The following is a 26,192-nucleotide window of genomic DNA, read 5'->3' as shown; positions in this document are numbered from 1 at the left end:
TTAAAAAAAACAAAAAACAAAAACGAAAAGAGTACAGCCTGCTATGAACAGGCAGGGGGTTTGAAAGTGGCAGTGCTGCCACGTGAAAAGATGGAAGCTTCAGATTCCTGCATTGCTGGGTATTGAACTAATGACTCTCATGGACCCTTTCCAACTTTATGATTCTATGGCCATCCAGTTTTCAAGGCGCCACCACCGAGAAGGCCCTCTGCCTGGTTCCCTGTCACCTCACTTCTCGCAGGGAGGGAACTGCCAGAAGGCCCTGGACCGGAGCTGGACCTCAGTGTCCGGGCAGAACGATGGGGGTGAAGATGGTCCTTCAGGTATACTGGGCCATTTGGGGCTTTGAAGGTCAGCACCAAGTTTTTGAATTCTGCTCACAAACGTACTGGGAGCCAACGTAGGATTTGTGGAATTTTGACATGTGCTTGTTTTTAGAATTCTGGTGCTGGAGGAGACTCTTGAGAGTCCCATGGACTATAAGAAGATCAAACCTCTCCATTCTTAAGGAAACCAGCCCTGAGTGCTCACTGGAAGGACAGATCCTGAAGCTGAGGCTCCAAGACTTTGGCCACCTCATGAGAAGAGAAGACTCCCTGGAAATGACCCTGATGTTGGGAAAGATGGAGGGCACAAGGAGAAGGGGACGACAGAGGGCGAGATGTTGGGACAGTGTTCTCGAAGCTACCAGCATGAGTTTGACCAAACTGTGGGAGGCAGTGGAAGACAGGAGGGCCTGGCGTGCTCTGGTCCATGGGGTCACAAAGAGGTGGACACAACTAAATGACTAAACAACAACAACATGTTTTTAGCTTATCACACTGCCCTCCAAAAGTTGTTTGACATCCGTTCTCATCAGACTCTGGCAAATGGACTCCGGGATGATGGGATTTGCGGCTCAACAACATTGATATCCATTTAAAAGTATCGCAAGGTCCAGGGTCATGAGTAAAATTTCCCCCGCCGTGCCGATTTACGTCCAAGGTCTCTGCTTTGGAGTTACCGTGGTACGATCCAGAAAGTGGTCCTGAAATGCTCTTAATGCTCCACACTTTATAAATGATTCAGAGCTGAACACTTCTCTCTCCAGAGTCGTTTGTAATCTGTTCAAATGGGAGAGACAGCCCAAATGGGGTGTGTGAGACAGAGAGAGAACACTCCATTCATTTGCAAATCACACAAGGGAAAAAGGTGGGAGGGGCTGGTGCAAAATGCTCAGGAAATGGTAACATCTCCGCTAAAGAGGGGTCTTCTTCCCCTACATACCGGTTGGACTAGGGCTGTGTAGCGCCGGATTCGAATCCTCCCACTCAGCCCTGGGGCTCAGTGGGCAGCCTTGTAAACGAAATAACGAATAACTAGGAGTCTGATACCGAATAAAAATATATGTACAGTGGTCCCTTGGTTCTCAAACTTAATCCATTCCGGAAGTCCGTTCCAAAACCAAAGCGTTCCAAAACCAAGGTGTGCTTTTCCATAGAAAGCAATGCGGAACGGATCAATCCGTTCCAGACTTTTAAAAACAACCCCTAAAACAGCAATGTAACATGAATTTTGCTATCTAACGAGACCATTGGTCCATAAAATGAAAGCAATAAACGAGGGACTGTAGTCACACAATCAATCATTCAGTAGCTGGACTGAGTTCCCACACAGTCACAAAAACAAAACAAAAAAGAGCAGCAAAAACGCAAAATAAATAGCGAAAACAGACAGACCTCAGCGTAACACTCAAAACGGAAGCGTGGCACTCAAAATGGAGCATGTTCAGCTTCCGAAAAAAGTTTGCAAAGCGGAACACTTCCTTCCGGGTTTGCAGTGTTTGGGTTCCAAGTTGTTTTGAGTACAGTGGTGCCCCGCAAGACGAATGCCTCACAAGACGGAAAACTCGCTAGACGAAAGGGTTTTCCGTTTTGGAGGTGCTTCGCAAAACGAATCTCCTATGGGCTTGCTTCGCAAGACGAAAATGTCTTGCGAGTTCCTGCTGGTTTTTTTCCCTTTCCCCCCCTTTTTCTAAGCCGCTAAGCCGCTTATCAGCAGATCCGATCAGCAGATAAGCCGCTAAAAAGCCGCTAATAGCGCTAATCCGCTAATCCGTCAATGGGCTTGCTTCACAAGACGAAAAAACCGCTAGACGAAGAGAATCACAGAACGGATTCTTTTCGTCTTGCGAGGCACCACTGTAGCTGAAGTTCATTTTCAGCACCACGGAGAGCAGCCTGAGAATAAGGATTTCTGATGGCTGGGACTCAGCTGATAACTGCTCCCTTGCAATGTCCCAAACTACCGTATTTTTCGCACTATAGGACGCACTTTTTCCCCTCCAAAAATGAAGGGGAAATGTGTGTGCGTCCTATGGTGCGAATGCAGGCTTTTGCTGAAGCCTGGAGAGCGAGAGGGGTCCGTGCGCACCGACCCCTCTCACTCTCCAGGCTTCAGGAAGCTATCCCAAGTCTTGCAAGCCCGGCGGGATGTCCCGCGGGCTTGCAAGGCTTGCGGGCAGCAGCCTGCACCCAAAAGCTGGGGACAGCGGGGAGGTGCAGAGCCGCCACCCCGCTATTCCCCGACCTGATCTGGAGGCTGGGGGTGGGAGAAGCAAGCCTGCTTCTCCCCCCCCCCACCATCCCCACAACCTCCAGATCAGGTCGGGGAATCGCGGGATGGCAGCGCTCTGCCATCCCGCTATTCCACGACCTGATCTGGAGGTTGTGGGGCTGGTGGGGGGGAGAAGCAGGCTTGCTTCTCCCACCCCCAGCCTCCAGATCAGGTCGGGGAATCGCGGGATGGCAGAGCGCTGCCATCCCGCGATTCCCCGACCTGATCTGGAGGTTGTGGGGATGGTGGGGGGGGGAGAAGCAGGCTTGCTTCTCCCACCCCCAGCCTCCAGATCAGGTCGCGGAATAGCGCGCCATTCCTGCTGTCCCCCGACTTGGTTTGGAGGCTGGCGGAAGGCTTCCTCCTCCCCCAGCCCCGCAAGCTCCCAGAGCGATGCCAAAGCTGCGCGCAGCTTCGGCATGGCTCTGAGTCCCGTTCTGGGGGAGGGGGAAGCTCGGGCTTCCCCGCCCCAGCCCCGCGCCTGGCGGGGGGGGGGATAAATTTTTTCCCCCTTTATTTCCCCCCCCAAATCTAGGTGCGTCCTATGGACCGGTGCGTCCAATAGTCCGAAAAATACGGTAGCTCCCTTGTTTTCCACCATTTTTTGGGGAGGGGGAAAGGGACAGTCCATGCCCCCACAAAAAAATCCAGGGTGCTTTTCACCATTTGGCGATCGATTGCAAGCATAGCGCAATCCCGTTTACTCAGATGTCAAGTCCCACTAAACTCAACGGGACATAGACACTTGTAAGCGTATTGATGCTTTTGAATTCTGGTGCTGGAGGAGACTCTTGAGAGTCCCATGGACTGCAAGAAGATCAAACCTCTCCATTCTGAAGGAAATCAGCCCTGAGTGCTCACGGGAAGGACAGATCCTGAAGCTGAGGCTCCAAGACTTTGGCCACCTCAGGAGAAGAGAAGACTCCCTGGAAAAGACCCTGATGTTGGGAAAGATGGAGGGCACAAGAAGAAGAGGACGACAGAGGACGAGATGGTGGGACAGTGTTCTCGAAGCGACCAGCATGAGTTTGGCCAGACTGTGGGAGGCAGTGGAAGACAGGAGGGCCTGGCGTGCTCTGGTCCAGGGGGTCACGAAGAGGCGTACACGACTAAACAACAAGTGTATTTCAAATCGCAGCCATCATGAATGGACAGCATACAATGCACTTTCCCTCATGTTATTCTCCTTTATGTTAGCCTGATATAAAAAAACCAGAGGCTATTTCTGCACAGCCCTTAGCAACATTTAAGTGCTTTAGATTGGAATTAAAAACTCTAGTCCTAAAATAAAACCAACAAACAAACCCAGACTGGATGGAAGGTGTTTTCCCTGCTGTAACTCAGGAACATGCAAATCCGCCTCTGAGCACGCGCAGAGTTCCTTACCATCACCGCAGCCTGCCTACCCAAGTCCAGGGACGGAAGTTTTTAAACCCCTGGATGTTTCACTTGGGATTTGAAAACCCGAGTTTCAGTCTTTCCAGCAGGAACTCATTATATCTGGGCTCCCACAATTACTCTCTCAGCCTCAGTATCCCCCTCTGTAAAAGGGACATAAAGTCATCCTTCTTACAGGGCAACAGACTGTAGGTTTACACTTCCTGAACAAAAGTGAAAAGTCCACCCCCCTCTAATGCTGGTGTTCAAGATGTGAGCCATCACTGCTGCAATAATGAGGACTAGAAACAAGATTTAATAATAATAAAAATTAAACCAAGGTTCTCAGGAAGTTAAACCCCATGGCAGTCAGGGTAAAGTGGTACCTCGGGTTACATACGCTTCAGGTTACATACGCTTCAAGTTACAGACTCCGCTAACCCAGAAATAGTGCTTCAGGTTAAGAACTTTGCTTCAGGATGAGAACATAAATCGGGCTCCGGCAGCGCGACAGCAGCAGGAGCCCCCATTAGCTAAAATGGTGCTTCAGGTTAAGAACGGTTTCAGGTTAAGAACAGGCCTGCAGAACGAATTAAGTACTTAACCTGAGGTACCACTGTATTTCAGTTCAACAATGGCTTTGATAAAATTCACATTTTGTGATGTGCAAATGGCTTCAGGTACCTGTCAGGTCCATCAATTACCATATAGCACATATTCAACACACAAAAAGTGACAATTTGTTGTTGGCAAAGGACAGCTGGACATATAAAGGGCCCCGTTACCTTCAGTAGCTGAGGGCCTCATCAAACCGAAATCCGACCTGATCTTAATATAATTTCTTCACTAGGGTGAATGATTTTTCCCCTGCTGTACCCATCCGTCATATCCCTGGCTGCTTCAAAACTTAATCCCCTATCGGTTTCTGACAAGGATAAAGCCGGGAACCTCCTTATCAGGTTATCGCGGCGCTATTAAGAGCGGAGGAGGCAAGATGATCTCGCACCACATTTTTTTGTCGCTGTTGAAAACCCGACCATTAGATAAGAGGGCAAGCGATTATTCCCCGTTCAAAAAAGGTGCAGGCTTATTAACAAAACTCCAGAAAGCAAGTAATCACAACAGGGGAAGAGAGAGATTTTCTGTTTTTCACGAGGCAATGGCATTTCCACCTCTGACTTTGAGAACAGCAGCAGCAGCAGGGAAAACAGTTCAGGGATATATATTTATAAAAAATAGTTTTATAAGTTCTGCTTCTTCGTTTCGCAATTTGACCCTTTTACGTGGTTTTGTATGTTTTGTGGCATTTTATGCATTGTGGTTTGCTGTTACTTTCATCGATTAAAAGGTAAAGGTGAAGGTAAAGGGACCCCTGACCATTAGGTCCAGTCGTGGCCGACTCTGGGATTGCGGCACTCATCTCACCTTATTGGCCGAGGGAGCCGGCGTACAAGAAAAGGGAAAAGTTGACAACTATGGTCTCAGCAAATGCTTCGTGGAGGGCAAGACCTACCGAAGAAGAATTGCTGCGCTCATTGGCCTGATCCTGCTTTTGCTAATAGTCACTGTATTTCTCGCTCTATAGGACGCACCTTGTTTTAGAGGGGGAGAGCAAGAAAAAAAAAATCTCCCCCTCTCTGCTCAGCGCCCCATCAGCGAAACGGCAGGAGAAACGGAGCCCCTTCCATTTCTCCTCCTGCTTCGCTGAAGAGGCACTGCGCAGCTCTCCCTCTCTGCTGAAGCCAGGAGAGTCTTGCTCTCCCAGCTTCAGCAAAAGGAACCCGAAGCCTTCGAGTTCCCGCTGCGCTCCAAAGGCTTCAGGCGGCTATCCCTGAAGCTTGGAGAGCGAGAGGGGTCGGTGCGCTCCCTCTGTGCTTCGAAGGCTTCGCGTTGCTATCGCTGAAGCCAAGGAGCCTGCATTCGCTCCATAGGACACACACACATTTCCCCTTAATTTCTGGAGGGGGGAAAGTGCATCCTATAGAGCGAAAAATACGGGAACTCCATTTGCATCGTGCAATTTACTGCCAGCTTTCTCAAGACACCATGGCTACGTGCCACAATAGTTATATTGTACCTTTTCTGCGGGGAGAAGGCATATCTCGGAATAGGAAAGTAGGGAGAGATGCTTTTCCTGCAAGCTTCTCAGAGCGGACAAGCACTGATCCAGCTAAAAATGTGTTCTCTTATGTTCCCATAAGCTAATGCAGCATGACAAAGTACCCAGTCGCAGGGTTGGGCCCAAATGAGCTCTACCCATTGAAATTAATGGACCCAAAGATGCCCATTAACTTTCGCAAGTCTGAATTAATGGTGCACTTTCCTTTAAGCGAATCCCCGGCTACTCAGAGAGATGCTCCAGGAGTATCTCAGCTCAACACCTAAGGAAGAACGGCAACACGGGACAACTGCAACACGGCCTCAACTAATAAACCATGCAAAATTCATAAAAAACATAAAATCGATAAATCCTCCTAACGTTTCAACAACAGGGAAGCGGATCATATTGCACGGGGGTTGGGTGGTGGATAGAAGCTACGGCTGCAGCGTGAAATGATTAATAATAATAATAATAATAATAATAATAATAATAATAATAATTTATTATTTATACCCCGCCCATCTGGCTAAGTTTCCCCAGCCACTCTGGACGGCTCCCAATCAAGTGTTAAAAACAGTACGGCGTTACATATTAAAAACTTCCCTGAACAGGGCTGCCTTCAGATGTCTTCTGAATGTCAGGTAGTTGTTTATCTCTTTGACATCTGACGGAAGGGTTTCCACAGGACGGGCGCCACCACCGAGAAGGCCCTCTGCCTGGTTCCCTGTAGCTTTGCTTCTCACAATGAGGGAACCGCCAGAAGGCCCTCGGAGCTGGACCTCAGTGTCTGGGCTGAACAATGGGGGGTGGAGACGCTCCTTCAGGTATACAGGACCGAGGCCATTTAGGGCTTTAAAGGTCAGCACCAACACTTTGAATTGTGCTCGGAAATGTACTGGGAGCCAATGCAGATCTCTCAGAACCGGTGTTATGTGGTCCCGGAGGCCACTCCCAGTCCCCAGTCTAGCTGCCACATTCTGGATTAGTTGCAGTTTCCGGGTCACCTTCAAAGGCAGCCCCATGAAGAGCGCATTGCAGTAGTCCAAGCGGGAGATAACAAGAGCATGCACCACTCTGGCGAGGCAGTTCGCAGACAGGCAGGGTCTCAGCCTGCACACGAGACAGAGTTTGGAGCTATAAGAGAGCTGTTGCTTCAGCACTGGAGCAACAAGGACTGAGAGTGCCTGTGGAAGCTGTTGGCGCAGAGCTGCACAGGTGTTTCCCTGCACTTTCTCCCCTGCACGCATTTTCTCCAGAAAGCTTTGCATGCAACTAACTAAGCGCTGCTTCATCATCTTCAGAGTTCCTGCCTGACTCACTGCCTCCTCCATCCCAGTGGCTTTGAGGGAGACTAGAGTCAGAAAAGCAGAAAAGCAATGACAAACCTAGACAGCATCTTAAAAAGCAGAGACATCACCTTGCCAACAAAGGTCCGTATAGCTCAAGCTATGGTTTTCCCAGTAGTGATGTAGGGAAGTGAGAGCTGGACCATCAAGAAGGCTGATCGCTGAAGAATGGATGCTTTTGAATTCTGGTGCTGGAGGAGACTCTTGAGAGTCCCATGGACTGCAAGAAGATCAGACCTCTCCATTCTGAAGGAAATCAGCCCTGAGTGCTCACTGGAAGGACAGATCCTGAAGCTGAGGCTCCAAGACTTTGGCCACCTCATGAGAAGAGAAGACTCCCTGGAAAAGACCCTGATGTTGGGAAAGATGGAGGACGCAAGGAGAAGGGGACGACGGAGGACGAGATGGTGGGACAGTGTTCTCGAAGCTACCAGCATGAGTTTGACCAAACTGCAGGAGGCAGTGGAAGACAGGAGGGCCTGGCGTGCTCTGGTCCAGGGGGTCACGAAGAGGCGGACACGACTAAACAACAAGAGTCAGCCAGGAAACTCAAGCAGTGCAGTTGACAAATAGGCTGAGAGGCAATTCAAAACAATAAATTATGGGAAAATGGGATAGATATAAGATTTATGTTCAAAAATATAGTAAAGGTTCGCTATCTATGCTAGCATTCGATTGACGACGGAGAGAAATTGAGTTGAGAAACAATATGAAGCCGCAGTTTAATTAAGCTGCGGCTCGTATTTTGTTAGCTAAAAAGTGGAAATTCCAAGAATTACCAACGATAGAAGAATGGCAGGTGAGGATGATGGATTTTTCAGAGCTCCAGGAAATGGATTCTGTTCGACTTCCAAGGTACGACTTACGATCGTACAATTCAAAAGATTTGGCCTTCTATATTATCTTGGCAGCGAAAGAAGCAATTGCAACAAATTGGGAAACAGCTCAAAATCTGGACGCTTGCCTAATATAGCTAAAACAGAGAAAATTACATATAATTTGAGATTTTGGAGAGGACCAGAACCTCCATGCAATTTTTATATGATTTAGCACTCCTTTATTATACATAAGCAACAGAAACGTCGTTTTCAAGACAAGCCTGGAAAATCCTGAACTATACTTGACAATCAAATAACAGGAATTTTCTTTCTTATAACAAAGACCGTCCAACCGGATCGGGACCACCCAGCAGCCTGCTCCCACAGTGGCCAACTAGGGACCCCAAAGAGAAACCCCCCAACCAACTTGTGGAGGCAGAATATAACCATCAATAACCTTATGAAATTGCCGAATCCTTTTTCAAAGTCGCCCCCTGCAGCAGTGAGTTCCATAGTTCGCATAGTGAATAAGTGCTTACTTTTATTCGCCCTGGGTCTCACAACATTCAGCTTCGTTGGGGGTCCCCGAGTTTTAGTGTCATGGATCAGTTCTGTGGATCATTTTTATTAACATCTGTCATAGGTAAAGGTAAAGGGACCCCTGACTATTAGGTCCAGTCGCGGACGACTCTGGGTTTGCGGCGCTCATCTCGCTTTACTGGCCGAGGGAGCCGGCGTACAGCTTCCGGGTCATGTGGCCAGCATGACTAGGCCACTTCTGGCGAACCAGAGCAGCGCACGGAAACGCCGTTTACCTTCCCGCCAGAGTGGTACCTATTTATCTACTTGCACTTTGATGTGCTTTGGAACTGCTAGGTTGGCAGGAGCAGGGACCGAGCAACGGGAGCTCACCCCGTCGCGGGGATTCAAACTGCCGACCTTCTGATCGGCAAGTCCTAGGCTCTGTGGTTTAACCCACAGCGCATGCCTCCCGTTTAATCCCCTTTTCTCTAAACTAAAAAAAGTCCAAAAATGCAGAAATTCTGACTTGAGTATGCTGGCTGTTTGCCATAATAAAGATTGATTGATTGATTGATTGATTGATTGAAAAACCCTGCGACTTTTGCTCACAGGGAGGACTGCAAATCAGGACTGGTGAGAGGTGTAGCTCAGAAGAGGGTTTGGCATGGGGGGAGAGACTGAAGGGTCACATCAGAAAGTTCTAAGGGGGCGTATTCCTTTGCCTTCTGCTTTAGAGTTTCTAAGGCTCTGAAGAAATTACGTCCATCTTTACCTATATTGCCACCGTTTTAAATCAAACGCACACCCCAGACTTTCCTGTTTAGGTCTTGCCTTAAAATCGACGCAGCAATCTGCAATAAGACACAAAACACCCACCGCTTTCAATTGGATTTGCGGCTTCTAAGAAGCTACAACCGCTTATCCAAGCTGCTTCCTAATCAGACAGTATTTTTAAATAATATTTAACGTTTTATCGGATGCCGGAGGCTGGCATTCGCTTCCCTCCTCCCTGCCGTTGAACTGTGAATAATGACGGCGCAAGAAAGATGCCAGCCCATTGGTCCGTTTCACTTTGCAGAGAGACAGATGTGTGTCAAAAAAATAAAAAAATTAAGCCATCTTAAGAGCAGATTCTATTACGTTGATCAGATTTTAAAAAGCGTTGGGCAGGGGGCCAGATATCAATGCTTCATGTCCGCAGGGTAATAATCGTAATTCTTTGCAACCGTACAGAACTTTCCCAGACACGATTTTGAAGAGTCTCACAACAGTCCTGTAAAGTACAGCGGTACCTCAGGTTACATATGCTTCAGGTTACAGACTCCGCTAACCCAGAAATAGTACTTCGGGTTAAGAACTTTGCTTCAGGATGAGAACAGAAATTGTGCGGCAGCAGCGGTAGGCCCCATTAGCTAAAGTGGTCTTCAGGTTAAGAACAGTTTCAGGTTAAGAACGGACCTCCGGAACAAATTACCGGTAAGTTCTTAACCCGAGGTACCACTGTAGGGCTACAAAACTGGGAGAATCACCACCCCCAAGGGAGAACGGCAGGACCTCTTGGAAATGGTGATCATGATTATGATTTGATATGTTAATTGGATGTCTTTTATTGGAAAATTAATGATCTAACAAACAAAAAAAAAGGAAATGTTTCTCATGAAATGTCCAGCTGTGGTTTGCAAGAACACCTGCCAAAACAGAGCGCTGGGGGAAGATTAATAAAGTAAAACACACACACACACGTGTGAATCCATAACATGGGAGGTTGCCCATTACAAGACCCCAAGCCATCACTGTTTCTAACTGAGGTTGAATCCTGACAAGACAGAAGTACTGTTTTGGGGGGACAGGGGGCGGGTGGGTGTGGAGGACTCCCTGGTCCTGAATAGGGTCACTGTGCCCCTGAAGGACCAGGTGCGCAGCCTGGGAGTCATTTTGGACTCACAGCTGTCCATGGAGGCACAGATCAATTCTGTATCCAGGGCAGCTGTCTACCAACTCCACCTGGTACGCAGGATGAGACCCTCCCTGCCCGCAGACTGTCTCGCCAGAGTGGTGCATGCTCTGGTTATCTCCCGCTTGGACTACTGCAATGCGCTCTACGTGGGGCTACCTTTGAAGGTGACCTGGAAACTACAACTAATCCAGAAGGCGGCAGCTAGACTGGGGACTGGGAGAGGCCGCCGAGACCACATAACACCGGTCCTGAGAGATCTGCATTGGCTCCCAGTATGTTTCCGAGCACAATTCAAAGTGTTGGTGCTGACCTTGAAAGCCCAAAAAGGCCTCGGTCCAGTATATCTGAAGGAGCGTCTCCACCCCCATCGTCCAGCCCAGACACGGAGGTCCAGCGCCGAGGGCCTTCTAGCGGTTCCCTCATTGCGAGAAGCAAAGCTACAGGGAACCAGGCAGAGGGCCTTCTCGGTGGTGGCGCCCGCCCTGTGGAACGCCCTCCCATCAGATGTCAAAGAGATAAACAACTACCTGACATTCAGAAGACATCTTAAGGCAGCCCTGTTCAGGGAAGTTTTTAATGTGTGACATCTTAGTGTATTTTTTGTCTTTGTGGAAGCCACCCAGAGTGGCTGGGGAAACCCAGCCAGATGGGCAGGGTACAAATAATAAATTATTATTATTATTATTATTATTATTATTATTATTATTATTAATCCTTTAATTTTCATCTGTTGCTATAGCTCAGGCTTCCACAACCTTGGCCCTCCAGATGTTTTTGGGCTACAACTCCCATGATCCCTAGCTAGCAGGACCAGCGGTCAGGGATGATGGGGACTGTAGTCTCAAAACATCTGGAGGGCCGAGGTTGTTGAAGCCTGATCTAGGGCTTTTTTAAGTAGAGAATATAGAAGAGGAAGACATGATAACTGTGGACAAACGATGCACACTTTGGAGACGGAAGGCAAAGTACCACTTCTCTCCCTCTCTCGTAACGCTGTGGAACCCTGGGCCGCCCAAGGAGAAATCCGTGGCAGACAAAAGCAGGAATTCTTTGCAGAGTTAAGGGAATTTGAGGCTGCAAAGAGGTAACAATGCAATAAGAGCCTGCGGGCCAATCTAGCATCCTTCTCTCACAGTGGCCAAGAAGGTTTTTGTGGGGAACCTGCCAGCAGAATTCGAACACAGGAGCGTGGGTTCCTGTTTTCTTTCTTTCTTTTTTCCCCTTCCTTCCTTCCTTCCTTCCTTCCTTCCTTCCTTCCAAAATAGAACTTTATCGAGCAATCAACATTGAAGCCTGCATAGCTGTTCTCCCTGTTTTATAGCCATTATAAAATCAAAACAGAAAATCTTCACCAAAAAACCCCCCTAACATTTATTTCAGCCTCTGATCAGATCCGATTCTAACTTTTGACAGACATGGATTTCAGAAACAGGGAGTCGCGAAATCCGGGGTGGTTTCGAATGCGGCCCTCTGTACCTTCACCCGGCCCTTGCGCTTCTCCCCTAGGCCACACCCCTCCCCTAGGCCACGCCTTCCTCACACCCTCCTTGAGTCTTTCCGCCAGCCTGGGGTGTTGCCCTTGAACTCAGATGTTCCCGAGGTAAAGGTCGTTTTGGCACCTGTGGCTTCACCTGGCCCCACCCATCACTGCCGTGCGGCCCCCGGGACGCTGCCCAGAAAGGGAGGTGGCCCTCAAGGGAAAGGCCAAGGCAAGCAAGAGGCAGAGGTTGAGGACACATCCCATCCAGACACGTGGATGTGAAGCAACAGCACCCGGGAGGGGTGTGACTTTGGGAGAGTTCTCGAGGGCCGGGTGGCAAAGTGTGGAGGACCACATTCAGCTTGCAGGCCTGAGGTTTCCCTGCCCCTGAACTAAGGCTTAAACCTGGAAGTTCACTGCCTGGGCAAAGTCACTTTCTGACATCAATACAGCACCTGCCACGCTGTTTCAAAAATAAGAATACGAATACAAATAAGAATAAGAATAAGTTATTATTTATACCCCGCCCATCTGGCTGGGTTTCCCCAGCCACTCTGTGCAGCTTCCAACAAAACACTAAAATACAATAACCCATCAAACATTAAAAGCTTCCCTAAAGAGGACTGCCTTCAGATGTCTTCTAAAAGTTTGGTAGTTATTTTTCTCTTTGACATCTGGTGGGAAGGCGTTCCACAGGGCGGGTGCCACCACCAAGAAGGCCCTCTGCCTGGTTCCCTGTAACCTCGCTTTTCGCAGGGAGGGAACCGCCAGAAGGCCCTCGGAGCTGGACCTCAGTGTCCGGGCAGAACGATGGGGGTGGAGACGCTCCTTCAGGTATACTGGGCCGAGGCCATTTAGGGCTTTAAAGGTCAATACCAACAATCTCTTCCTGACATCAATGTGCTCCCAGAGGCATGGTCTCGAGGTGGGGGGGGGTGCCCCCACTTTTTGGAAGATAAACAGGGTGAGGCCTGGGTGGTAGGAGACTGGTCACCTCCACTGAGCTCCATTTTCAAATGAAATCGAACTTTGGCCACTAAGTTCCTTGTGCATGCGCAGAGTGCCTTTGCACTCTGGTTCCCCTCGCATCAGGAATCAGATGCAACAATGGGGACCTTTTAAACGAATCAACACTTTTTGGAAGATAAACAGGGTGAGGTCTGGGTGGTGGGAGACCGGTCACCTCCATTGAGCTCCAATTTCAAACGGTTCCCTCGCTACGAGAAGCCAAGTTCCAGGCAACCAGGCAGAGGGCCTTCTCGGTGGTGGCGCCCGCCCTGTGGAACGCCCTCCCACCAGATGTCAAAGAGAACAACAACTACCAAACTTTTAGAAGACATCTGAAGGCAGCCCTGTTTAGGGAAGCTTTTAATGTTTAATAGGCTATTGTATTTTAGTGTTCTGTTGGGAGCCGCCCAGAGTGGCTGGGGAAACGCAGCCAGATGGGCGGGGTATAAATAATAAATTATTATTATTATTATGAAATCGAACTAAACTTTGGCCACTAAGTTCCTTGTGCATGCGCAGAGTGCCTCTGCACCCAGTTTTTCGAGAACGAGCTGCTGGTTCCCCTGACATCAGGAATCAGATGCAGCAATGGGGACCTTTTAAAAGAATCACTAACGGTTCCCTGCCTACCTTGAAAGAAAACAATGCCATGGGAAACAGGGTACTTTTTATCCTCACAACAGCTCTGCAAGGTAGGCCAGGCCAAAGTCGCCTAGCGAGTCATGCGATTGAGAAGGAGTGTGGCACTGTCTCTCTCTCTCTCTCCCTTGTCTGTAGCACAGCCTCTAGCCTCCAGAAGTCCAGTCCAAAATCTCCAGCCGAAACCTGCTCTAACCACTGCACGGCGCTGCCACGAGTCTCGGAAAAGCCCCCTCCCAAGCTGAATTTCCAGATACATTCCTGAGCATTCAGCAGAGGCAGACAGCATTGCCATCGGCTGCAAAACGCAGCAGTGACGCTCCACCGTCTCCCTCCCAAAATTCAAGGCACGCCAGATCCAGTTTATAAACACACCTGAGAAAGGAGGGAGGGAGGGAGGGGGCTGGGAGCAGGGGGGGGGGACACACCGCAGAAAAAGCCGGCAAATTGAGAGTTCAGCGCCCAGGCATGTTGCACGGAAATGAGGAGGAAATCGGCGTCATAAATCTTTTTGCAAGCCTGTCCAAAAAAAAAAAGGACAATGTAGTTGGCAGGGATTAGCGGTTTAAGAGCATGCAATGCGGGAGGGGGGCGGTTTTGAGATGAGAGGGGGAATATCAGCATTCCTGCAATGCCTCTAGATGCAACCCCCCCTCCCCAAAAAAACCACACACACACAGAGCACAACCACCCAAATCTATCTGTCGCCTGACCGTGGGTTTTTTTGCAAAAGGATGAGTTATATTATGATCCTGCGCCTGCCCCCCCCCCCACAACAACATAAAAGCTCAAGGACGGGAAGCACGCACAGGAAAAAAAAAATACGGGGGGTGGGGGCAATGTACATCCTTGTTCAAAATGGATTCTCTCCCCCCCCCCCCCCAGTCCCCCAGGCAACTGCTGATTCTATAAAGGGGCTGTTGCGTTTCCCAAATTGTGGGGATTGCCAGAGATCTAGAAAAACTGGGGGGGGGGGAGATTAGTTATCAGACACATATCTATAGTGGTGCAGATACAGGAAGGGGGGGAACAGCAGCTCGTTTCTGCCACCCCAAAACACATGATCTCAGACAGCATCTTCTCTCTGAACGTCTCAAGGTGCCCTTTCAAGCATCCCCGTCTCTCCAAATTTGGGGGAGGGGTGGGGGCGCAGAAGGGTACCAAAAACCAAGGGGGGTGGGAGAAGGAAGACGCATAGGTTCCGGGGAGATGGGGTGGGGGGGGGGGAGGAGAGAGAGATAACCTTTTCTCCTAGTTCAAGCCTTTAAAAACACAAAAAAATGAAAATGCACATTTCCCCCCCCCCCTTGCTGGCTAATTCGACTCGCGGTGGGTGGCCCCTCTCCCAGACCCGGTAAAGCGCCCCCCCCAAAAAAAATAATTCACACACCGAGTAATTTCCTTCCTTTGGTGTTACTCAAGTGTCAATCCAGCTTTTTCCTCAAACAGCCCCCCCCCCAATTTCTCCATACTCTACTCTCCTTGCCGGTTATGGGATGCAGAGCTTGATTTCAAAGGTCTCCCTCTATCTTCATCCCCAGCCAGCCGGTCCTTGGGAGGGGGGCACATTTGGGAAGGCGCCCCCCCTCCCCACCAGAGCCTTCAGTCCACAAGGGCGCCCGGGGGGGTTGCCCGCAAAGTCATTGCCCGGTGGGCACCCCAACTTCCCATAACAACAGAAGGAACTCAGGAAAGTCGCTTTTTCCTTGCCCTAACATATATTGCCCCCCCAACCCAACAAAATAACGATAATAAATAATAATAACACTAATAATAAGCCACCTATCTGGCAGGGATTAACACGCAGAAGTTATTGATACAGGAGCATTCCTCCACTTGGAGCTGCTGTGAAAAGGGGGGAGATCGCAAGCAAAACCGACACACAAAAACCTAGATATTGCCCCCCACCACGCCCTAAAACTTCAAAACTATTAAGAAAGGGGCGAGAGATCTTTTCCCGCCACACATACACTTACAAGGACCAGATATCTGAAGTTGATTCTTTGGGTTGGGTCAGCACCCCAAAATCGCTGGAGGGGTCGTCCAGCTTTACAGGCCCCCCCCAAAATAAAAAAATATATATGGGGGTAACTGGAAATGACTTGGGAAACCGGGGTTCGAATCCGTCCCCCCTTCACGCGGCCATGAAGCTCTCTGTGTGTGTCCTTGAGGGGGGGGCCACTCGCCGTTTCTCTTGGCCCAGTCTACCTCACAGGGTTGTTGTGGAGATTAAAAGATCTTTAGCGGGGGGGGGGGGGGTGAGAGGAGGTGGATATAGAATAAATAAATTAAATCTGGGGCGGATTCCTGGAGCTGTCTCCGACATCAGGCCCTGCTCAGAGCAGACCGGTTGAAATCAGCGGCCCCCTAATTTCAGCCGGGGTGCTCTCGGCAAATCTCTGCTGGCAAACAACACTTTTTGGGGTCCCCTTCCAGCACCCCACCCATTTTGAAGGGCATCAAAGGTGCGGTTAAGACCACCAAGTCGTCGTCTCCCCCCAAACCTCGTGGCTAGCTGCTTCCCCTCCCCTCTCCCCAACCTGCCATTTTTGGGTCTCCCTAAATAGTTGCCCAGGGACATGGGTGGCACTGTGGGTTAAACCACAGAGCCTAGGGCTTGCCGATCAGAAGGTCGGCGGTTCGAATCCCCGCAATGACGGGGTGAGCTCCCGTTTCTCGGTCCCTGCTCCTGCCAACCTAGCAGTTCGAAAGCACACCAGTGCAAGTAGATAAATAGGTACCGCCCCGGCGGGAAGGTAAACGGCGTTTCCGTGCGCTGCTCTGGTTCGCCAGAAGCGGCTTAGTCCTGCTGGCCACATGACCTGGAAGCTGTACGCCGGCTCCCTCGGCCAGCAAAGCGAGATGAGCGCCGCAACCCCAGAGTCGGCCACAACTGGGCCTAATGGTCAGGGGCCCCTTTACCTTTAAATAGTTGCCCAAACTCCAGAGCGCTTCAAACTGACCCTCCACAAATCCCAGAGGTGGAATTGGACACCAAGTGGGTGGGCAAAAGTCGATTTTCCTCTTTTAAGGGTTTATGGGAGTGAACCAGCTACCTTGGGGTGGGGTGGGGGTAACCAGACATGTCTCCTGGGCTCTGTTACGCCAGGCTTACCCCAGGATGAGTTTTCTGCCTCTGAAAAGGTGATTGGCGGCTCCATACCCCAGAGGACCCCCTACCTTACTTCTCTAGAGGCCCACATCCCACGGAGAGGCTTAACAGGTGACCCCACACCTGCCAACGCCGCCCCCCCCCCCCAGCAGAGCTTCTTGGAGTTAAATCAAGATTTTTGCAAAGTCATTTTCAGTGCAAATCCCACGTTCTGCACAGAAGGTCGTTCTGTGGAGCTGAACTCAATCAGGTTAAGGGGTTTCAACCTTTAACATCTCACGAATATTTCCACTCACCACCTTTGAAGTGTGTGGGGGGAAACGACAGCGACCCTCCAACGTTATCCGAAGTCACTGGGCAGTGAGGATCCTGACCACCCCACCCCATAGAAAGGCACCTTGCACTAAACAACGTCCCCCTCCCCTCAAACCACTAGACGGTTGAAGAACCTAGAACCATCAAGTTGGGAGGAAACTCCAAGGCTCATCTAGTCTAGGGTCTGGGGAACCTCTGCCCCCCCCAGATGTTCCTGAACTACAACTCCCATCATCGCTGGGCGCTGATGGGAGTTGTAGTTCAGTAGCACCCAGTAGACCAAAGGCTCTCTCCCCCCCCCACACATACCCCTGCCTTACAGACCACAAGCAGCGGCCAGATTATACTGGCTGATTATTAACTTTGGAGGGGAGCGATCCTAAAACAGACTCGCCTACGCAAGGGTAGGGGAGAGGGGGTTGCTTTCAAGTCAACGCACATTGGATCACCCCCCCCAAAAAAAATCACTGCCTTGAACTGCCAACTCTGTCTCCCCACCCCTGAATAAAACAGAAGCTTTAAATCACTAAAGAGAGATGTGAATGTTCGATTCTGTCTCCATTGCCCTGTTGCCTCTGTATTGGCCTTTCTCTGCTCCCTAGAAAAAGCCCCCCCCCCTTACCCTGGTGGGAACTGCCTTTGAGCCCCCACCCTAAAGACTCCCCAGAGTAGATCCCTGGAGGAACCGTAATAAGAAATGAAACGGCCGAAGAAATCATGGCCAGCTTATGGCATCGATCCTTATGAGCCTTACCCCTCGATACTACCCCTCCAGGGTAGTTAACCTCACCCGGCCAGCTCTGCCCCCCCCCCCCGTTCCCTTCCTTAAATCACCCATGGGGGTGACTGGCAATACAAAACATTCTCCACCACTTTAGGGAGTCAAAATTCCATCTTTTCCACCGCTCAACCCACCTCCAGAGGTAGTTACCCCAGATTACTGCCACCAAGGTAGTTGCCCTCAAATAACCACCCTTCCTTTTTCGCTGCCCCCCACCAGATCCTCCACCCAATTTAACCGCCTAAATTTTGATTCGCCGGAAATCTCCTTGCGCCGTTCGATCGGCACCCAGCCCTGGACCATCTCGAACCCCGAGATAGTTACCCAGGGGTTGCCAGGTTTTCCATGGGTTTTTGATTTTCTCCAAATCACAACAGGACCTTCCAGCAGGAAAAGTGACCCTCTGTCACTAACCCCCCACCAAAGGATTTCTACCTCTCTCCCACCCCCGAGAGACCTTGCCACAGTGGGATCCAGCCCAGATTTCTCCACGGCGCCTCGGCCACGCTGAATATCCCCCTCCGTCCCTAACTGAGGTAGTTACCTTGGGTTAGTTACCCCAGTTGCTCCTCCCTCAATTCGGGGGGGGGCAAGGAGTGGGAAAAACCCCTTGCTAGGCCCGAATTTGCTGTGTGACAGATATATTCAAGTACATATAGGGTTTTCTGTCCCTAGACAAAGTAGTGACCTTGCCTAAAATTGCCTTAAGGCTCCCTGTCAGTACAAACCAGAGGTAACTACCCTGTGGCAGTTACCCCCCCAAGTATGTTCCCCCCAAGTTTAGATACCCCAGGTCTCCCTCTGCTCCATACCCCATAAAAGTGTCAGGTAGTTAATGCCCTACCCCCCAATATGTGTTACTACAAAAACCGCCTCTTCCCCCAAACCGCAAGGTAGTTACCCCCAAGGTGAGTTAGCCAAATTGCCTGAAATTCGCTGCAGTTGCTTACCCCCCTCCCAAGGAGATTCCCCCCAGAGTCTCCCCCCAACTCCGCCACTACCCCCAAATCTCTGCAGGTAGTTCCCCCGTGAGAGGAGTTCCCCCGGGGTGAGTTACCCCTGATCTCCCCCACTTGCCTGAAATCATTGCAGGTAGTTATCCCTAAGGCTAGTTACCCCAGACCACCACCCCCTGTTCCCCCAAATCGCTGAAGGTAGCATCCCCCAGGTGAGTTACCCCAGGGGTGAGTTACCCCAGGAGTGAGTTACCTCCGATTCCCCCACCTTCCCTGAAATCACTGCAGGTAGTTAACCCCAAGGCCAGGTAAGCCAGACCCCCCTTCCCTGTTTCTCCAAATCGCAGGTGAGTCACTTGCCTAAAATCCCTGTCGGTTTCTAACCCCTCCTGGCAAGGACAGTTCCCCTCAGCTGCTCCGCTGCTCTGCAGGTAGTACCCACCCCCCAGGTGAGTTCCCCACACAGGTGAGGGCCAGGGGTCAAGGGGAAAAGGCCCACTGGCCTGAAATCACTGCAGGTATGTATCTAACCCAGACCCCCCTCCGTTCCCTGTTTCCCCAAATCGCAGGTGAGTCACCCCAGGTGAGTCCACTTCCCACCCACACAGGTGAGTCCACTCCCCGGCTAGGGGTCAAGGGGAAAAAGGCCCACTGGCCTGAAATCACTGCAGGTATGTATCTCCATGGCAAGCTATCCCATTCCCCCCCTTCCCTGTTTCCCCAAATCGCAGGTGAGTCACCCCAGGTGAGTCCACTCCCACCCACACAGGTGAGTCCACTCCCCGGCTAGGGGTCAAGGGGAAAAAGGCCCACTGGCCTGAAATCACTGCAGGTATGTATCTAACCCAGACCCCCCCTTCCCTGTTTCCCCAAATCGCAGGTGAGTCACCCCAGGTGAGTCCACTCCCCACCCACACAGGTGAGTCCACTCCCCGGCTAGGGGTCAAGGGGAAAAAGGCCCACTCGCCTGAAATCGCTGTAAGGATGGATGATCCAGGCTCCGGCGGACTTGACCCGCTCCTGCTCCCGCTCGACGGCCTTCTGCGAGCCGAACATCCGCAGCGAGAACTTGTTGACGCCCGGCTGGAGCATGGCGCTGAACTGTCGCTGCATGAAGCTGGCCTGGCTGCCGCCCGGCTCGCCCTCCGACGGGGCGCCCGCCGCCCCCGAGGATGCCCCTTCCTCGGCCGCCTTGGGGGAGCCGTCGGCGCTGCAGGAGAAGGAGACCTTGGGCTGGGAAGAGGGCGCCGGATCGGGGCCGCCGCCGCCGACTCCCTCCTCGCCGCCCCCTCGGCGGCACTCCCCGTTGGGGGAGCCCCCCTTGGCGGCGCGGCTGCCCATCCCGCCTCCGCGCAGGGACAGCAGCCGCCCCTTCGAGGCCGGAGACGCCGCCGCCGGGGGAGACGCGGCCGGAGAGGCGCGCCCCGAGGATGCTGCGGATGCTGCAGTGGCCGCGCCGCCGCCGCCGCCGCCGGTCCGCATGATGGACTCGCCGCCGCGCAAGCCAGAACCACCAGCCCCTCGGCGGCTGCTGCTGCTGCTGCAGCGGCGGCGGCGACGGCGGAGGAGACCGGGGAGGAGAGGCAGAGACGGGGAGGGGAGGGGAGGGGGAGGAGCGTCGAGGCCCCGGGGAGGGGCTGGCTGGCTGGCAGGGGAGGGGGGAGGGAGGGAGGAAGAGGAAGGTCAAAGAGAGAGGGGGGGACAAGGGCAAAGGATGGAGAGGGAGGGGAGAGAAGGGAGGGGGAGGTCAAGAGAGAGGGGGAGGGAAGGGGAAGGTCAAAGAGAGAGGGGGAGGGGAGAGGAGAGGGAGGGGAAGGTCAAGAGAGAGGGGGAGGGGAGAGGAGAGGGAGGGGAAGGTCAAGAGAGAGGGGGAGGGGAGGAAGGGGAAGGTCAAAGGGGGGGGACAAGGGCAAAAGATGGAGAGGGAGGGGAAGGTCAAGAGAGAGGGGGAGGGGAGAGGAGAGGGAGGGGAAGGTCAAGAGAGAGGGGGAGGGGAGGAAGGGGAAGGGGAAGGTCAAACGGGGGGACAAGGGCAAAAGATGGAGAGGGAGGGGAGGGGAGAGAAGGGAGGGGGAGGTCAAGAGAGAGGGGGAGGGAAGGTCAAACAGAGGGGGGAGGGGAGAGAAGAGGGAGGGAGGGGAGGTCAAGAGAGAGGGAGGGAGGAAGGGGAAGGTCAAAGAGAGGGGGGACAAGGGCAAAGGATGGAGAGGGAGGGAGGGGGAGGTCAAGAGAGAGGGGGAGTGGAGGAAGGTCAAAAGGGGGAGGGGAGAGAAGGGGGAGGAAGGTCAAACAGAGGGGGAGGGGAGAGAAGGGAGGGAGGGGAGGGGAGGAAGGTCAGAGAGGGGGGAGAGAAGGGCAAAGGAGGGAGGGGGAGAAGAGGAGTGAGGGGAAGGTCAAGAGAGAGGGGGAGGGGAAGAAGAGGAAGGTCAAGCAGAGAGAGGGGGAGAGATGGGCAAAGGATGGAGAGGGGGAGAGAAGTGAGGGGAAGGTCAAGAGAGAGGGGGAGGGAAGGTCAAACAGAGGGGAGAGGGGATAGAAGGAGAGGGAGGGTAGGTCAAGAGAAAGAAGGTCAAAGAGAGAGAGTGGGGACAAGGGCAAAGGATGGAGAGGGAGGGAGGGGAAGGTCAAGAGAGGGGGAGAGGAGGAAGGTCAAAGAGAGGGGAGAGAAGGGCAAAGGAGGGAGGGGGAGGGAGGTCAAGAGAGAGGGGGAGGGGAGGAAGCTCAAACAGGGGGGAGGGGAGAGAAGGGGAGGGGGGGAGGTCAAGGGGGAAGAGAAAAGTCAACCGGGGCGGGAGACAAGGGCAAAAGGATGGAGAGGAAGGGGAAGGTCAAGCAGGGAGAGAAGGGCAAAGGATAGAGGGGGGAGAAGAGGAGGGAGGGGAAGGTCAAGGGATGGGGAAGAGGAAGGTCAAGCAGAGAGGGGGGGACAAGGGCAAAGGATGGGGGGGAGAAGGAGGGGTAGGGTCAAGAGAGGGGAGAGGGAGGTCAAACAGAGGGGGACAAGGGCAAAAGATGGAGAGGAGGGGAGGTCAAGAGAGAGGGAAGGAGGGGAGAGGTAAAGGGAGAGGGAGGGGAGGGAGGTCAGACAGAGAGGGGGGGACCTAGGGGAGTGCAATGGTAGGAATGATGGGGAGGAAGGTCAAGAGAGAGGAGGAGGGAGGAGGAAAGGGAGGGAGGTCAGAGAGAAGGGGAAAAGGGAGATGGGGAAGAAGGTCAAGAGAGGAAGGAAGGTCAAAGAGGGATTGCTTTGGCTAAGGGGGAGAAGGAAAAGAACTGGGGGAGAAGGTCAAGGGAGAGGGAGAGGAAGGAGAGAGGGAGGGAAGAAGGTTTAGTAGAAGGAAGGAGAGAAAGGAATAATAAATGGGAAGAAAGCAGAATGCCAGAGAAGGTGGGAATGAAGGTCCAAAGTGCAGGGGGATGGAATAAATGGTGCCTCGACTTTCCATTATGGTGACCGTAACCCAAGTTTGGGTGGCGCTGTGGGTTAAACCAGAGAGCCTAGGACTTGCCGATCAGAAGGTCGGCGGTTCGAATCTCCGCGACGGGGTGAGCTCCCGTTGCTCAGTCCCTGCTCCTGCCAACCTAGCAGTTCGAAAGCACATCAAAGTGCAAGTAGAAAAATAGGTACCACTCCGGCGGGAAGGTAAACGGCGTTTCCGTGCGCTGCTCTGGTTCGCCAGAAGCGGCTTAGTCCTGCTGGCCACCTGACCCAGAAGCGCCGCAACCCCAGAGTCGGTCACGACTGGACCTAATGGTCAGGGGTCCCTTTACCTTTACCCCAGGTTTAAGGTGCCATTTGGCGATTAGATTATATGCAACGCCGGCTGGGGCAACTGTTTGGCCGCTATGAGAACAGAGTGCTGGACTAAGATGGACATTCAGCCTCACTGAGCTGCAGGCCTCTTCTGATAGATTATGGAGGAGATTTCAGCCCAATTGCTTGGTCTGTCTTGGTGGGATAAGATTGCGGCCTGATGCGACCCAGAATTTCCATGCTCAGCCACCCACCTCCCCAGGGCCAAATTTTGCCGCCGGAGAGGCTTCTAATTTAGGCTGCCCATCCTCAAGAAGGAGGGCGAAATAGTATTAGTGTCACAGCCCATAATACTCAGGTCCCGGGATGCAGAGCAGCCTAATTTCATATGCAAATGCATGAAGGCGTTTTTTTAAAAAAATAAAAAATTAAGTGGAAGTGGTGGCTGGATGGGAAGCAGGGAATCGGCTGTGCATATTTTGCTTTAGATGCAGAAAGCATTTCAGCCTTGCATTGGCCCTTAAAGCAGCCCCATGGAGCAGGCTATTCTCGGGCTTGGGCACCCATTTTCCAGACAGCAAAACTGAGGGGAAGTGGCTTGCGAATCTGTGCCGGAGGACCAACGTTGGCCTTGCTCTCCAGTTTACATCCTTGGCAGAACGGGAGTTCGTGTTCTGAAATCGGGAAGGTGTAGTGGTTAGATCCACCTTCCCTGACTGAACAATGTCCAGATGTTTTGAGTTCGTGCCGGGGATGATGCCAGCTGCTGTCTGAAAACATCTGGAGTAAAGAACTAGGCTAGCTGCTCACATCCTCTCAGCCCGACCTACTTTGCAGGGTTATTGTGGCGCTTAAATGATGCGACCATGCAGATCTCCTTTAAGTGTTCGGAAGGGATACAAAAAATAATGTAGAACTTCATGCGGTGCATAAACTACGGAACTCACTCCTGCAGGGACAGCTACCAAGCTTAAAAAAAAAAGGTAAAGGACCCCTGACAGTTAAGTCCAGCTGCGAATGACTCTGGGGTTGCGGCGCTCATCTCGCTTTACTGGCCGAGGGAGCCGGAGTTTGTCCGCAGACAGTTTTTCCGGGTCATGTGGCCAGCATGACTAAGCCGCTTCTGGCGAACCAAAGCAGCGCATGGAAACACCATTTACCTTCCCGCCAGAGCGGTACCTATTTATCTACTTGCGCTGGTGTGCTTTCGAACTGCTAGGTTGGCAGGAGCAGGGACCGAGCAACGGGAGCTCACCCCGTAGCGGGGATTCAAACCGCCGACCTTCCGATCGGCAAGACCTAGGCTCTGTGGTTTAGACGACAGCTACCAAGCTAGAGGTATGTTTGAAGCAGGGCTTTGAGCTCTCAGGCAAGTTTCTGCTCTATAACCAACCCTTAGCATTTGTTTCTATCCTCTCTCCCATTTTATTTCTTAACCCCTTTTAGTGCTTTGTTTTGTTGTTTTAATTTACAGTGGTACCTCGGGTTAAGTACTTAATTCGTTCTTAATCTGAAACTGTTCTTAACCTGTAGCACCACTTTAGCTAATGGGGCCTCCTGCTGCCACCGGAGAACGATTTCTATTCTCATCCTGAAGCAAAGTTCTTAACCTGAAGCACTATTTCTGGGTTAGCGGAGTCTGTAACCTGAAGCGTCTGTAACCCGAGGTGCCACGGTATTGTTTTATCTCATTGTTTTATTGTTCTAACTCCCCTAAACTGTGAGGCTGCCAGAAGCTGGGCTGGGGCTGAGCACTTTAGCAAAAGATCGAGCCAGATTACTGCCACCAGACCTCCCCTTTCATGATGTAACCGTGATGTATGAGTGATGTAGTTTGGAGGGGATGTAACATGGGAATTAGCAGCTAATAAAAGTTGGGGTTCTCTTTTGTACGGGGCTTCCATCTTGTTCCACCTTGTGGCAGGTGGGAGTCCTCTCACAGCAGTCTTCAATAAAGACCAAGCCTACTGGCTGCTGTTTTGCTCTGGTATTCCTGGCTGGTATCCTTTTTTTTTGTCCAAGGGAGCCCTCAGATTTCTCCGTTAACTGTTGTAAACCCTACACAAATCTGGAGTGGTTGCTTGGCGCCTTGTACGCCTCCTTCTGGCAACTGCTGCAGCCAAGCCGGTGCCAAACGTCTCACTCTGCTTTCCTTCGGACCCCCATCTTTGAGGCTGAGGGGGGGTGGTCCTGTCGTCTGGGCAGCACACCCCACAGGAGGTCGCTTGGGTGCTGCTAGCACAGCGGTTTGACTTCACCCCTGGAGGTGAACCCCATTGCCTCTCAAGGCAGATAGATAAAGGTAAAGGGACCCCTGACCATTAGGTCCAGTCGTGGCCGACTCTGGGGTTGCGGCGCTCATCTCGCTTTACTGGCCAAGGGAGCCGGCGTACAGCTTCCGGGTCATGTGGCCAGCAGGACTAAGCCGCTTCTGGCCAACCAGAGCAGTGCACGGAAACACTGTTTACCTTCCCGCTGGAGTGCTACCTATTTATCTACTTGCACTGGTGTGCTTTTGAACTGCTAGGTTGGCAGGAGCAGGGACCGAGCAACGGGAGCTCACCCCTTTGCGGGGATTCGAACCGCCGACCTTCAGATCTGCAAGTCCTAGGCTCTGTGGTTTAACCCACAGCGCCACCCGCGTCCCTGATAGATACCAACATACAAATTCAAGGGCTGTTGATGGCTAAGCCACGATGGCTTTGCCCCGTGTCCACAGCAGCGGCGCTTCCAGAAACCACAGAAGGGGAATGTGCCCTTGTGTGCTTAAATCTTGCTTGCGGACCGGCCACTTTAAGAACATGGTGTTGGGACAGATGGGGCGCTGATCCATCAGGGCTCGACTTCTGTCCTTACGATGCTGTTGAACCTTTGCCTCGGAACGACTTTCACCATTCCCTCTTTCTCCTCACTTTTCTGCCGGGTGGGATCCTTTCAAAACACGATGCACCATTCTGCAAAGCGTTCGAGAGCTGCACCTGTTTGGCCTTTCCTCGCACGTCCTTCTGTCTGCCTTTTCCTGGGGCTGTCTGGCCCCTGGGAGCGGCTGTTTGGCTGAGTCCTGTGTGCCAATGAGCCGAGAGGCACAGGCAAGGCAGCGATGACATTTTGGAAGGTGTGTTTATGTGTGTGTGTGTGAGAGAGAGAGAGAGAGAGAGCGCGCGCGCGACCGGCAGACAGACAGACAGACAGAGTTATCTCCTCCCACTCTTGATGCCAGCAGAGGAGCTATGTGTTTGTGCCCATGCGTAAAAACTGAATCCGTGCCTAAATACAGGAGTTTTTGTATGCCTTCTGACTAGGAAAGAGAGAGAGGGAGAGAACAAGTGTTGACTCAGTAAGAGTGTCACAAGATACAGCGAGTGACTGGATGACTTTAAAAAAGGATTAGACCAATTCATGGAGGATGAGTCTGTCCTGGCCCTACTCAG

At 51.9% G+C, this 26,192-nt stretch overlaps 1 protein-coding gene across 1 annotated transcript in view; it reads right to left on the bottom strand.

Moving 5' to 3' along the window:
• The window catches only part of HCN2 (hyperpolarization activated cyclic nucleotide gated potassium and sodium channel 2), a 51,938-nt gene extending 31,504 nt beyond the window's left edge, over window positions 1-20,434 (bottom strand). Inside the window, exon 1 of the mRNA XM_081177670.1 lies at window positions 19,975-20,434. Coding sequence (XP_081033796.1) covers window positions 19,975-20,348 — 374 coding nt within the window. The 5' untranslated portion in view covers window positions 20,349-20,434. The remainder of the gene's footprint in view (window positions 1-19,974) is intronic.
• Between the last annotated feature and the right edge of the window lie 5,758 nt (window positions 20,435-26,192).

This window comes from Podarcis bocagei (genome assembly GCF_964188305.1).
Source record: "Podarcis bocagei genome assembly, chromosome: 18".
Taxonomy (NCBI): domain Eukaryota; kingdom Metazoa; phylum Chordata; class Lepidosauria; order Squamata; family Lacertidae; genus Podarcis; species Podarcis bocagei.
Note: the sequence above shows the minus strand (reverse complement) of the source record. Positions and strands in the feature narration are given on the sequence as shown.